Below are 15,389 nucleotides of genomic sequence, written 5' to 3'. Positions count from 1 at the left end.
ATTTGATAGCTGGTAATACTCTTTTATGGTGTACTATTTATAAGTTAGTATACGGTGTCTTGTTTTTTCTTTGTAACCCTATTAGAATGGTTTTTTTTTCTTCTGTTATTTGTTGTAAATTGTTTGTTTGCATTGCAAAAACCACAAGTTTAAACTGTACAGTCTGGGTTTATTATTTTACATTGAAATGCATCATTTTATTTCATGAAAATAAGAAAGGTTCTTGAATTTGTTGTTAAAGGTGCACTCCCCCATTAAAAAAGGTTTACTTCTAAAGAAATGAATTGTAATTTTGAAGCATATGAATAAAATCATGAGCACTCACATGAGATGAGGACTCTAGTCATATCAGTAACTTTATAAAAGCTGTTTTATTCTACATGGGGCTGGGGCACTCTCATGGGGGCTGCCATTTTAGAATCACATGACCAGCTGGATACTACTCACTTAATCTCAGTCACCGTCTTGTTATTGGACACTTTCACTCTTGGATTAAATTAATCATGGCTGATTGTGAATATTGAATTTCTACAATGGCATCTGTAACTGAAAACTATTGATTTTGAATGATGCTGCATCCACACCACTAGGTGTCACTGTAAGTCCAAGATTACGAGAACAAAAAGTTACTGAGTGCACTTTTAACCTTGAAATTTTGTTGGCAAAATGTTATAGTCATATGCAGAAATGTGCACACTGATCCCCAACTGTCTGGATTTTCATTGTAGAATTAGATTTTTATTTATTTTTTTTTTTTTTATTTATCTTCAAGACTGTTAAATAACAGAAAGTACAAAGCTTGTGTAAGGTACTATAATATGTTCACAAATCCCCTTTAAGTGATGTAACTACTATGGTTGGAACATTGCAGTGCTAGGCTTGTAGGATGAACTACATGTTTGTATACATTTTATTGTTAAAAAATTACTAGTTTAAACTCTAGTTTAAACATGACACAAGAGGAACGGGACATGACAATATATGTAATAGGGTGCTTCTAAAAAGAAAGAAAACACTATCTTATGTTCCACCAGAGGTTCCTCCCCCCAATTAAAGACCTCAAAAAAAGCATAGTGTGGAACTTGCCTGCAGCAGAAGATTCACATCTGGTTCATATTAAAACACATAGGGGCTGCTTCAACAAGCAAGAATTTTTTTAATTTTTTTTTTAAGTTTACTCGGTGCCAGATAAACTGTCTACAAAATATACAAAAAGGACATCCATCAAGACAAGACTCTCTCTCAGGGGTCAGACACGAAGACTCTGGTCTGTCTGTCTCTCTCCTCTCTCTGTGAACTGGCCGTCTTTTGATCTCCCCCGACTAACACTGTGAAAATAAAGATGGTAATTAGTCACAATTCATCTCAGGTGGATGTCCTTACCGCTCTCTCTCTCTCCCCAGACGGGCGCTCGACCACGCCCTCACCTCTACAAGAGCATTTTACTCTTTTGACATAGACAGTCTTATTATACATGGGGGTTATAACTGGGCAGAGTTGTTTTTACCCACCTGCCTGGATTCTACCTCCCTCATTCTTCTGTCTAGATGCTCAGATAGTCATAAAAATAGGTTTGGTGGATTAATAAATGCAACACTGCATGTCCTATAGAGCATTTGACTCTTGATAAAGACAGTCTTATTATTCATAGGGGTTATAACTGGGCAGAATTGTTTTTACCCACCTGCCTGGATTCTACCTTCCTCATTCTTCTGTCTAGATGCTCAGATAGTCATAAAAATAGGTTTGGTGGATTAATAAATGCAACAATCTATGTCAGGGGTGGGCAAATATTTTGGTAAAGGGGCCACACTGGGCTTTAAATAGTGCATAGGGGGTCACATTGTATTCCTTTTGAGATGCAATGTTCCGCATTGATTTGGTTTTTGTATCTTTTAAGCCCAGAAATAGTTGTGTACTCAATTTTCTGAAGTGTATATGTGACTAATGGGACTATTCTGCAACTGCCTTAAGTACTGGAATGCTCTACAAAGGTAGATACTTTTCTATCAGGCATTAAAAAGCTGAATATAGGCTGAGCTTATTATAAATTATTTATTTTACCATCTCTACTTCCCTGTTAATTTATTATTCAGTTTAACACTCTCTACATCAGCGGTCTGTTTTAATAATAAAAAATAAAAAAATATATAGAACTTTTAATGTTTGTCGCAAAGCGTGTGAGTTTACTTATTTTATTCTCAAAACATTACCCGTTTACATGCTAAAAGGGTCATGATGCGGGTCTCGTCAATGGTTTGACTTTCCATTCAGCACACAACTGAATAAAACAGGCTGCATGACTATGATAAATGATTATTGCAAGTGTTACAGGTACGAGGTGACTTCAACATTTCTAAATTGCAAAAATAAAAAAAATACTTGCTTTTGCTTTTGCATGTGTCAATGATTACCCCTCCATGTGTCAATGATGCTGAGATCTACTTTTATATTTAATTTCATCACTGAGAAGGTTTACCTGCAAACTTAGTAGCACCAAACATCACAAGCAGCCACAAGAATGGACACAGAGTGGCCGTATAACAGTTTTCCTTAAAAAGAATATTGCACTTGAGATCGCTAAGTTTGTTCAAAGGGGAAAGCGAGAGCTAGAAAAAGCGCACTCGCATGGCATGGTTGCCAGATTGCACAAAATAAGTATAATATTAGGTAGAATATTTCCAATTTGCACAAGTATAAATCTCAAATTGGGGGTGTTGCGTCTCTTATCTGGCAACCCTGAGCATGTTAAACACTTGTGGAGGCGCATTAGGTCCCAATGCAAGAGAACTGAAATATCCAATAAAAAAAATTAAAAAACGCTTTTAGAATAAATGAGCTGTGGACAACATTAAACCATGTTGAGGGCCGGATCCGGCCCACGGGCCGTAAGTTGCCCAGGTCTGCTCTATGTCCTATAGAGCATTTGACTATTTTGACATAAATAGCCTCATTATTCAGGGGGTGATAACTGGGTGAGGTCTTATTTTCTCACCTGCCTGGATTCTACCTCCCACATTCTTCTGTCTGGATGCTCAGAGAGTCATAAAAATAGGTTTGGTGTATTAACACAAGCAACAGTTCATGTCCCATACTGCATTTGATTCTTTTGACATAGACAGTCTTATTATTCTGTGGGCTAACAACTGGGTGGAGTCATATTTTCCCACCTGCCTGGATTCTACCTCCCTCATTCTTCTGTCTGGGTGATTAAATAGTTTTCAAAAAGGGTTAATTCTTTTTATTATTTTTTTGCCAGGCTATGGTAGCCAGTAACCACAAATGCTTATGTTATCATAAACATTTAATGTGTGTGTGAACCTTTGCAGTTTGTCTTCATAGACTGCAAGTGCGATAACACAATCTATGACTTCTCTCAAAGAAGTGTTGTCTAGAACATTTATCATGGTAAACATACTCAAATCTAAAATCACAGATAGTCATTCTGAATAATACAGAAATGTAAATGTACAGAAAGTGTAAACTCAAACAAATATCTACCAAAATCACACTATCACAATTGATCATTGTCTCAAATATACAGTACTGTGCAAAAGTCTTAGACATATAAAATGTTTTACAATAGCATTTGTCTTAAGATGGTTATTTATATCTTCAGCTTTAGTGTGTCAATAGGAAATATAAATGTTAGACTCCCAAACATTACTTATGCAAAAAACCGGATTGGACTAATGTTTCACCAATGGAGGGAAATGCCTGAGGAGAGTAACCTCACTTGGAGGGAATATGTGAGGTTAACCCTTGAAACTCTAGCATCAGAGGATCCTCCTCTCCCTACCCTGATCCCGGCTTCCGAGCCTTCCACGCCTGAGTCTGCTCCATGCCCTGTCACAGCCACGTCTGAGTCTGCTCCATGCCCTGTCACAATCTGAGTCTGCTCCACGCCCTGTCACAGCCACATCTGAGTCTGCTCCACGCCATGTCACAGCCAAGTCTGAGTGTGCTCCACGCCATGTCACAGCCAAGTCTGATTCTGCTCCACGCCATGTCACAGCCAAGTCTGAGTCTGCTCCACGCCATGTCACAACTACACCTGAGTCAGCTCCACACCATGTCACAGCTACACCTGAATCAGATCCATGCCCGGCCAATAAGCCAATGCCCACTCCTGCCACGGCCAATGAGCTTGAAGCCTCGTCCATCCTGGAGCCAGCATTGCCAGCCTTGTCCATCCCGGAGCCAGCGTTGCCAGCCTCGTCTGTCCCAGAGCCACCGTTGCCAGCCTCAACCATCACAGAGCCTATGCCTGTAGTCTCAACTGTCCCAGAGCCAATGCCTGCCATGGTTAACGAGCCAGCGCCCATACCTGCCATGGTTAACGAGCCAGCGCCCATGCCTGCCACGGTTAACAAGCCAGCACCAATGCCTGTAGCCTCGACTGTCCCAGAGCCAATGACTGTAGCCTTGACCATTCCAGAGCCAATGCCTGTAGCCTCGACCGTCCCAGAGCCAATGCCTGTAGCCTCAACTATCCCCGTAACCATGCTCCCAGCTGTCCTGAAGAGGAAGAGAAGGAATAGGACACCTTTTCCCCAGTCTCAGCCGGTGTTCAAGACCACAGAAGTTGTTCCCGAGTCTCTGCCCATGTTCATGACCACAGAGGTTGTCCCCGAGTTTCTGCCCATGTTCACAACCATAGAGTTCGTTCCAGAGTCTCTGCCAGTGTTCACGACCACGGAGGTCATTCCTATGTCTCTGCCAGTGTTCACGACCACAGAGGTCGTTCCCGAGTCTCTGCCTGTGTTCACAACCACAGAGGTCGTTCCCGAGTCTCTGCCCGTGTTCACGACCACAGAGGTCATCCTCGAGTCTCTGCCAGTGTTCAGGAACACAGAGGTCATCCCCGAGTCTCTGCCAGTGTTCAGGACCGCAGAGGTCATACCCAAGTCTCTGCCCATGTTCACAACCACAGAGGTCGTTCCCGAGTCTCTGTCCATACTCACGACCACAGAGGTTGTCCCCGAGTCTCTGCCAGTGTTTACGACCACAGAGGTCATTCCCAAGTCTCTGTCCATGCTCACGACCACAGAGGTTGTCCCCGAGTCTCTGCCAGTGTTTACGACCACAGAGGTCATTCCCAAGTCTCTGCCTGTGTTCGCGACCACAGAGGTCATTCCCGAGTCTCTGCCCGTGTTCACAACCATGGAGGTTGTTCCCGAGTCTCTGCCCATGTTCACGATCACAGAGGTCGTTCCCGAGTCTCTGCCCATGCTCACGACCACAGAGGTCGTCCCCGAGTCTCTGCCAGTGTTTAGGACCACAGAGGTCGTTCCCAAGTCTCTGCCCATGTTCACGACCACAGAGGTCATTCCCGAGACTCTGCCCATGTCCACGACCACAGAGGTCATTCCTGAGTCGCTGCCAGTGTTCACAATCACAGAGCTCATTCCCGAGTCTCTTCCCATGTTTGCGACCACAGAGATCGTTTCCCAGTCATCCAGGACTCTTTGTCTTGAGCCTTCCATGGCTCCGCCTTCCACGGCTTCACCCCTCGAGCCTCCCACAGCTCCGCCTGCTACGACTTCACCTCTCGAGCCTCCTATGGCTCCGCCTTCCACGGCTCCACCCTCAGAGTCTTCCACGGCTCCAGTCTCTAGTCTGCGGCCGCCTCCCAGGCCTCCTGACCCTATCTCGACCCTGTGGTCGCCACCCAGGCCTCCTGACCCTGTTTCAGCCCTGTGGCCACCAACCAGGCCTCCTAATCCAGTCCCTACCCTGAGGTGGTCTCCTGGGTCTCCTGGCCATCCACCTGATCTTCTCTGGTCTTCTGGGCCTCCTGGCCATCTGCCTGATCTGCTCAGGTCTCCTGGGTCCCCTGGCCATCCGCCTGATCTGCTCTGGTCTCCTTGGTCTCTCGGCCGTCTGCCTGAGCTGCTCTGGTCTCCTTGGTCTCCCAGCCTTCCGCCTGATCTGCTCTGGCCTCTTTGGTCTCCGGCTCCATCTTGGTCCTGCCTCCCTTACCAGCCTTCCTTGGGCGTCAGGAGCCGCCCATTAGGGGGTGGTTATGTCATGATTCACTGTTGTTTTGCCTTGTGTTTTGCCCCGTCATCTGTTTCTCCGGACTACATTCCCCATGATTCACTGCCCGCATCACTACCAGCTGTTCCAAATTGCTTTCACCTGTCTTCCATTACCTAATTTATCCTTGTGTATATAATCCCCTGATGTCTGCTCTGTCTTTGTCACTTGTTGTGTGTTTCTCTACAGTTTGTGTTCTGGTTTCTATCCTGTTTGTTTACATTTGTTTTTGCTTCCTGGTTCCCAGACTTGCCCTGTTCCAGCGTTTATCCTGTTTTGTATTTTGTTTTATTTTTTCATTAAAGTTAAGCTGCTCCTAGATCCCGCTGTCGTGACCTTTTTTAAACATTACAGTGTCAGTCTGAGATTACATAAAGAGACAGAAGCAATTGAGATAATCAAGGATTGAGTCCATCAATAGATTAAAGTCTCCTCCCAATATTATATCATAAAGGGTGCCAGCGGCTTGTAACATCCCTTCAAGATCTATAAAAAAGCCCTGATCATCAGCGTTAGGTGCGTAGATATTAGCCAAAATCAACATTTGCCCCTGAATTTCTGCTAAAACAATAATAACTCTTCCTAATTTATCTTTAGTCTGTTTGAGACATTTGAATTGTAGATGCTTACTTATCAATGTAATGACTCCCCTGCTCTTACTTGAGCCAGCACTAAAGAAAATATGTCCACCCCATATCTTCCCAAATTTTTCAGCTTCCTGCGGGGAAAGATGCATTTCTTGAAGAAACACTATATCATATTTCTTATGTTTAAGAAAAGAAATAACCCCAACCCATTCACATTCCACATGGAGAGAGACAATCCACTCATATTAACATTTGACATTTGACATATTAGAAAAAATAGATTGTGTGTCAAAAATAAAATTATAAAGACCACATTCCAACATTAGCGCAACAGTCAAACCCCAAACTTCATATTTTGGCCATGTATAATGGGCACTTTCCAAAGCGGTTCACAAGCTCACGGGAAGCCCCCTTTGCCATTAGGAACTTAACCATGTCTAAGTTCCCCAGCTCACAGGCCATATGAAGAGGCTTGATACCATCATAGTTTCCACAATTGACATCCACATTAAAAGGTTGTAAAAATGAATAACAAAAAGTGCTTTGTGTATAAAAAAATTTTAAAGACTAAATTTTAGTGTAATTTGCTGTGTTGGTTACAGGCTGCCTTTTAGGGAATGTGAAATTTAGTTACCTTCTCTAGTAGGGCTCGTAGAGAGATGAAATCATTGTTTTCCACAGCATCGCAAGCAAAGGAGGCAAGGGTATTTTAGTCTTTGGTATTCCACAGAAGAGGGAAAGTCATACAGGTTTAAAAAGACATGAGGGCAGGTAAATGATGACTTAAAGCTAGCTATTTATTATTTCTACTGTTTAGTTTATCTGTTTAACTATACAGTTTAATTTGCCAATCTATCACTGTCTAACTCTTTTTCATAAACCTAAAACTGACTCACGTTTGATAACTTTGCACACAGTTGTTCCAATCAGAGGCAACTTCTCCCGCTTCCCCAGCAGACTGTAGTGGCTCCAGACAATGTTGGTTACTACTGCCCGCATGACCATCCTTACACACTCTCCTGGACTGGCCCCACCAATAAGGCTGAGATGGTGAGTCTGAGAAAATACCACAAGTTATGGCATGCAGTTAACAGTACCATTAAGCCATTATAACATAATTTGGCTATAAAATATTTGCCAGTAATTTCATTATATGAAATATATTTGGTCAATTGCAAATTGAATTTTAGTTTTATGCTTTGCAATATATTTCACATTTTACCTTTACTCATAACACATTCAGTCACTTCTCACAGTTGGCTGGCTGAGGCCCTCTCTCCGTAGCAACATGTATTTGCTGTTCTGGACTGCTAAGTGGCACTATAACCATAGACTTTCACAAGTTATGCCCATTTCACACTGGACACGTGAGCAGCGCATAGGCGTTGCCACTGTGCTTTTACGCTGGCAGCATTTCTAGCATGCAGAGCCGCTGCGATTATATACCGCAAATGCAACAGTGGGTACTTCACTTCACCTTACTTACTTTTTATTTTAAATGCAAACATTTAATAAATGTAGGAGGAAAGTCTCTTCAAGAGGCTTATTTTACTATTGATCTAGCTGGAATACTTTAAAGTTCCAAATGCAAGGTAAAGTGTAGTCCCCCAACTACCGTCAGCCTATCACATGCTTTACGATCGCCAGCACACTCTGTTGCAAGTAGACCTGGCTGCAGCCTGCAGAACAGGGCGGGGCTGCATCTGGGGCGGGGCTACACATGTCGCCCCTTTAAGACTCTCATTGGCTTGGTCGTCTTCATAGGCATACATGATAGGAAATGTGTTCGTAGTTGGTGTAAAACAGAGTACATGGACTGTCTGTCAATCAAATTTATGAACTGGAAAAGCTGTGCAGTTTCACAAAGCCTTCATTATAATGCACGGAAGGAAAAAAAAAACATTAGCCTACATCTCGCAATGGCCCTAAAAGTATTGTTTGGCTAATTTAAGCTGGTCTTTTAATGCACAAATGACCCCACAACCTTTAAACAAGCAGGATTGAGGGTCAAATCTTCAGGTAGAGAAATGATGAATTATGGATTAAATAAATAGTTACAGAAGGTGTTATTGGTTTTTATAAGCCACATATCGTGTGCAGTTGTATGAGAACTTAATGACGCTGCAATGTGTCTTGCCAGGTTATTTTCATTTTGGGAAACTTTTAGCATACATTTTCTTCACAACATTCTAAAAGCACAGTATCTAAACTACCCTACTTCATTTCAGGAAAACATGCTGTTCGTCAAGAAATCAAGATCTTCTCCGAGACCCAATAGTGATGTCCGTTTCGTAAACGAATCATTCTTTTGAGCTGATTCTTTTGAACCGGTTCATAAATCACATTGATTGATTCATTTGTGAATTCTACTGGTCCAGCAGATTCAACTTGTAGCAGTTAACAGTGATTCAATGATATGGACGGAGTGAGTCAAGTTAACAATAAACAACTGAATTGGTCTTGTCCGACTCAAATGAGCCATAATCCAGGAGTAAAATGATCCCTACAGCCCGAGTGTGCACCTAGTAATTAATAATTATTGAGCTCTAACCTATTTAAGCTCTGTCTGTGTGGTATTAGACCCCTCCCTTTTACTGGAGTAGTATTTTATTAAGGTATCTGTTCTTTAATTTTATTAAATACAGGAATTGTGTACTCCATTCACATTCCATTCAAACATTTCATAATGTTATAATGAACCCATTGTGAAACCGCAGTTTTTATAGTTCACAGATTTGAACGACATAAGTAACAATTCATTTGCTCATCAATCCATGCACTACTCAGTCCTACACCAACTGCAAAGTACAAACACATTTCCTATCATATATGCCAGTGGTTCTCAAATGGTGTGCCATGGCACACTGGTGTACCGAGGCAGGTGGGCCAGTGTGCCATGGAATTTGTAGAGCTCCAGCATTTGCGAGTGAAAATTACTGCGTGTGAATTCAGACAATTATTTTGCTGCACAGTGCGAGTGACAGCTGATCTTACACCCAAAGTTTTGAACTTATTATTGCAACCTACAATCAGAATAAACTCCTTGATGCATCTTGCATCATATACCAAGTACTTTTAAAAGAGGCACGTAAATTAATTTTGCATTCAAACACAGTTTTCTAAGTCTCACACGGCTGCGAGCGCTCTCCTTTTCTCTCTTTCGCATGCACACATAGACTGACAGATAGTGAAAATATACCACGTGAAGATGGTTAAAGCGGAGATTCTTGCTTGTAGGCCTATCTGCCAAAATGACGGACAGTGTTTTGAATAATTAATTATTGATGGATGATGTCTTAACCTCGCGCTCAAATGCAAGTTTCTGAGAAAAATAGCGAATCAAATAAAAATGCATGAATCCATAAAATGCACAATACCAGTAAACGGCATGTCAGCGTCCTCGTCTAAATCAACGTGATGAGCAAAATCTCAAACATAAAAAAATAACCATGAAATGCACAACTGCGAGAGGGTGACAGCGCACCGAACTTACAGTATTCAGCTTCTAACGGAGAAGCAAAATGTATGGACCAACCAAAATGTAACTACTTATTCACTGTATAGCTTGCCATTATAGTCTCTAAGAATGATCATAATTTCAATTACACTTCCTAGCACTTTGTACATGCCTCACATGGAATTATGGCCGTGCTTAGAGGCTGCAATGGCAAGATTTAATTACAGTAAAAGAAGGGTTACATTTTGGTATGTTTCTCACCCAAAATCTTATTGCCTCAGAAGACATGGATTAAACCACTAGAGACCTGTGGATTACCATTATGGTGCCTTTCTGTACTTTTCTGGAGCTTGAAAATTTGGTCATCATTCACTTGCATTATAAAGATATATTCACATCATATCTCCGTCAAAATATCAAAATATTAAAGATTAAAATTTGTGTTCTGGGGTAGAAAGAAAGTCATAAGTTTGAGACGACATTAAGGATGAGTAAATTATAAGAATGATAATTTTTGGGTGAACTATTCCTTTAACCTAAGGGTAAGAGGTAAATACAGTGATGTACTTACTTTTGATTGCATTTCAATGAATTTGGTCCCTTTTTGTGTCTTTTACCTTTAAGCTCTTTTGGCATTGAGGCATCCCTGGAAGACCTTGCCCATGGTTGTCTCTCCTCTGAAAAGGTAACAAACTAATTACTGATATTTGCAGACAATGTGTATTTCCAATACCAATGGTGCTTTATTTGTTGTATTGGTTTATAAACAAAAAATTTAATTGGTTGCAGTTGGGTTGGAGTTGGAAGTTTTGCTTTGATTACTGTTAAACAATAAAGTGAATTGGTTTCAGTGGATGAAATTTAACATCAGCAATTCTTTATAATGATATTTTCCATAAGTAGAGGTTATTATTGAAAAACAATACTATCATACCTTTGTCTGGCTTTTTTCTTTCAGTGCCAACTGCCTTGAGGCGAGGAAAGGGTCCATCTAAATGACATGCACAATATTAAATGACTAATACTTAAGGTGAATTTTGTAATAAGTAGTAGGGAATTTACTGGTATACCTTGACACTTTCTCTTTGTTGCAGGTGAAAAAAATAAAAAATATATCTGTATTATCAATTTCCAACAGAGAATACCTTTTTACCTTAAAATTAATATCTAATCTGTTTCATTTTCAGATGTTTTAAAGGGGCTCATAAGGTTATATACAGTATATCTCACACATCACTGCTGTCTTCAAATCTGCTGTTTTTTTTTTTTTAATTTTTTTTTTTTGCCCTCTTTAAGCTTTTACCAACATCGTTCTCTACAGCATAAGTATATTCTGCTGTTTTGTTCCACTTGAGGGCCCTCTCAAAATCACCTAGGGATGAAATTTTAATGGAAACAGAAAATCAAAATGTAATCACATAATCTAGTTCAGTCAGATGCTAAACCAATCCTGCCATAGATTGAACCTTACCAGTTCTGGCAAAAACGTATTTTTCTTAAAATCCAATTTTCCTCATCAGGAAGTTCTTTTTTTACCTGTTTTGTCTGATTGGCAGGTGGCCAATAAATGTATTGTTGCTAAAATGTGTACAAAAAAAGACAGAGGTTAAATGTATTAATTCAATTGCACAAAGTCAATTTAAACTATTTTGATCAAGATTATATTGTTGATATGGGTTGGACATGTGGATGGTTATACCCCTTCATCTTCATAGACCCAACACTGGGCTACAATGCCAACTGATAACTCCTCTGTAAATTCCACAATATAGTACATGCTAAGGAAAACAAAAGCAATGTTAAGCAATGATAATGTTATTAAAATATCACCTATTGTTCCTCCCAGAATATATGTATGTACATTGAATTAAACATATTAAATTAAAATATAAGTTTCAAAATGTCACTATAGCTTTCACCAAGATGATATCATGATTTTAAATGTTCATTTTCCCCTAATGCCTTGCACAGAACAGCTATTTACCATAAAACTAGTCACTTCACAGTGATCCTGCTCTTGATCTCCCAGAATACAACATTTTTAAAAGCAAATTACTAGAATCACAGTAGATTGCTGTAGGAATTTGGCCATAAATTTACAGCAATTTTTTACAGTGCAGGCTTCGAGGCATGCGAGTGAAGATGGATGGGATTTCACTTCGTAGTTGAAGAAGTATATTGCTTACCTCTTGTTTTTGGGTGGTGGAGAGCCTGACTCCTCTTGCTCCACTGGTCCAAATACGAAGAAGCCTTTTCATCACCCCCAGGCATGCCTGATGCATATAATCAATTGGGAAGCTTTTGATCATATCAGTGGATAGCTGGACCAACGGTGTACTGTTGTTTTGATGCTCAGGCTGAACCTGGGTTCTGAATGATGCATCTGTGCAAAGAGTAAGGTTTTCGGTGTCCTGAAAGGTGACTTTTTTAAACCGTTCACCTTTTTGGTCACATTTATCGCAGCCATAATATCCAGAGTACAGCTTTGTGCTGCGGACAAAGGCTTTTGCTGGAGCATCACAGACGATGCAGAGAACATTTACGCTGTATTTTTTCCCTTTGCATTGAATGCCACTAGACAGGAGGTCTTTGAGGTCTGCTACAACATCGTCCAAGAAATGCAGATCATTTGGCCACTTGTTTCCACAAGTTAATGTTGTAGGGAAAACAAAAATGGGATTCAAGTGGATGGCACAGAGGACAGGCCACATAACTTTCCCTGAGCTCTTAAACAATGGTAGGCCATCAATGTTGAATGACAGATTAACTGTGTCATGGTCCTGTAGCTCTTCAACAGGGTACTTCTCCAGGCAGTCCAGTAACTTTTGATGCAGTGGGTAGTGTAAATATTCCATTCCATATTTCTGTATTGTTGCTACATGCCTAGGTGTTTTCAGCAGAGTACGAGCAGAGGATGGAAGATCTGTGTGGCCATGTTGGTCAACAGCATTACTTTTCACTTGGAACTGGGATACCCAAGTTGCTAGATCTGTTGCCAGTGATATTTTGCTTTCCTGGTCAGTGATGTCGTTATTTTCCCCAAGGTTCATTGCTTCCACAAAATCACCCTCCCAGTCACTATCTTCCCATGTGCATGATGCTTCAGTGGACAAGTGGTCCTCCATAGAACTTAAGGCATCATCGGAGTCACTCTGACACCCTGTGTCTAGTTCTGTGTGATCACTCAGACTATCTTATTCCGTGTTACTTTTTGCTATAGTTTCAAGAACATGTTTGGCTGCTCTCCAGGATCTCAGATATTGCCTTGAATGTTCTCTCTTTTCCTTATTCATTGTGTATGATTTCTGTAAATATTATAAGATAATACCTCCATGTGTTTCCAAAATTAGAGTTGTTTTCCTCACAATAAATTTATAAAATGCTCCTACTGTTAAGCTGTGTTACTTACCTCAGTTTGGCTCTTGGATAAAGGCTGCCAAAGAATCAGGCTGCAGGGGCTGCCAAAGAAAACCATTGCACATTTTGTTTGTTAAACATAATTATTGACAAGATTTGTGGCATGCTATAGAAAATTATTATTGAACACAAAAGGAGAATTAGAGTGTTGGCATTAATTACCATTTACTTTCATTCAATCTAATTTTCATAGAATGAATGAATGAATGGTGATTTAAAGCAAATACAAGCAAATACCTTGCATTTGGTTTTGCATATGCATATAGTACCATATTTCCATATGGTATTAAAATCATATAAAAATAAATATCAACATAAATAGATCAGTTTAGACCTAAATTGTTAGTTTATGAATAAAGAGTTTTACAATGATAAATGCTTAATAGGGATGGGCAGATCCTAAAGTAATCACTACTTCCGATACTGATGTGGTATCAAGAATATCACATAAAAATATTGATTCTGAAGTTTTTTTTAAACTAGTAATCTTATTATTTAGATAACATGAATATTAATGCATCACATAAGCTTTGAAGTGGAAAAAAGAATTACATTTGAGAATTGTTGCATGGCACCGGAACTATTTTTTTCTTCCGCTCATCTTGACGTGCAGAAATGCTGAAATATAATAGCAGTCACAGACAGCACTCACCCATGTGCTCGTTCAAAGAGGGAGCAGTGCTTTCCTGAGGTAATGACGGATAAAACAGCATCTGGAGTTATTCACACCAAGTAATGACCAGGGTTGGTGAGTAATGGTATACATGTAACGGGATTACTTATTTAAAATACAAAATATAAGTAACTGTATTCCACTACAGTTACAATTTAAATCATTGGTAATTAGAACAGTTACATTCAAAATGTATTTTGATTACTGAAGAGATTACTTTGCATTTTATTGTCATTTGTTTCATTTAATATTTAGTCCTTTCAGATGGAAAACATTTATACATATAAATGATGTGATCCAAAGTGCATTTGAACAGCTGGTGAAACACTTTCTTATGATGTGTTACATTCATACGAGCAGACAGAGAAGTAAGTTTGAAGTAAGTTTGGAGCAGAAGAAATAGAAATAAACCTTGTGTAAACTGTCATCTTTACGCTAAGCTAAAATGCTATTTCTAGCCATTTTACATGCACATGTTACCAGGCATGATCATATTTTTGTATCAAGAAAATTCATGTTGGATCATAATTTCTTTTTTTCTAGTAAGACCTTTGATATTAGGGCAAAAATCATATTCTTGATAATCATTTTTGTATTGTTTTCCTGTAAAAATATCTAAAAATCCTTAAAACAAGATCAATTAGAGTTATCTTGTTTTAGAAACAACACTGCATAAGATATTTAGGTTTTTCAGAGAATGTATTTTTAACATGTGTATTTTGTCTTACTGTACTGGCAGAGTTTTTATAGTCAAAACAAGTGAAAAAATCTACCAGTGCTGAAGAAGTATTCCAAAGTATTTAGAATATGTTACTGACCTTGAGTAATCTAATGGAATACGTTACAAATTACATTTTACAGCATGTAATCTGTAATCTGTAGTGGAATACATTTCAAAAGTAACCCTCCCAACCCTGGTAATGACAAACCTAGACATGACATGTATTATAATGGGCTTGTTTGACAATTTTTACAGGTTTATTTAAATTCAGAGTTTTTAAAACATTGATAATGATCTTTAATCCCCGTTAATAAATGATACCTTTATGAAAATTTACCATAGATTTTCTGTAGTAATATTGTATTAACCAGTAGCAGATTTAGGCATGGGCGACATGTGCAGTTGCCCAGGGCGGCATCTTGCGGGGGGCTGCACGAGGCACCCACACAGACCCGCCCCCGGTCAACAACTTTGGGGGCGTGTTGAAGCGGGTTT

At 39.8% G+C, this 15,389-nt stretch overlaps 1 protein-coding gene across 3 annotated transcripts in view; it reads right to left on the bottom strand.

The window, feature by feature from the left end:
- Positions 1-735: 735 nt before the first annotated feature.
- LOC127444588 (uncharacterized) overlaps positions 736-15,389 on the bottom strand; it is a 28,246-nt gene continuing 13,592 nt past the window's right edge. The window contains exons 2-9 of one of the 3 annotated variants that reach the window (XR_007897848.1): positions 14,053-14,186; positions 13,493-13,541; positions 12,270-13,388; positions 11,018-11,074; positions 10,701-10,760; positions 7,523-7,682; positions 7,261-7,340; positions 736-1,328 (exon numbers count right to left, since the gene is read on the bottom strand). Coding sequence is in view for 1 of the 3 variants with exons in the window: in XM_051704043.1 (XP_051560003.1) it covers positions 1,243-1,328; positions 7,523-7,682; positions 10,701-10,760; positions 11,018-11,074; positions 12,270-13,208 (1,302 nt within the window). In the remaining 2 variants the exon portion in view is untranslated. Of the gene's footprint in view, positions 1,329-7,260; positions 7,341-7,522; positions 10,675-10,700; positions 10,761-11,017; positions 11,075-12,269; positions 13,389-13,492; positions 13,542-14,052; positions 14,187-15,389 lie in introns of those variants that run through there. The other 2 variants (XM_051704043.1, XR_007897849.1) reach the window with 2 other exon arrangements.

This window comes from Myxocyprinus asiaticus, chromosome 8 (assembly GCF_019703515.2).
Source record: "Myxocyprinus asiaticus isolate MX2 ecotype Aquarium Trade chromosome 8, UBuf_Myxa_2, whole genome shotgun sequence".
NCBI classification, from domain to species: Eukaryota; Metazoa; Chordata; class Actinopteri; order Cypriniformes; family Catostomidae; genus Myxocyprinus; species Myxocyprinus asiaticus.
The sequence above is the reverse complement of the archived record's forward strand: the minus strand, read 5'-3'. Positions and strand labels throughout refer to the sequence as shown.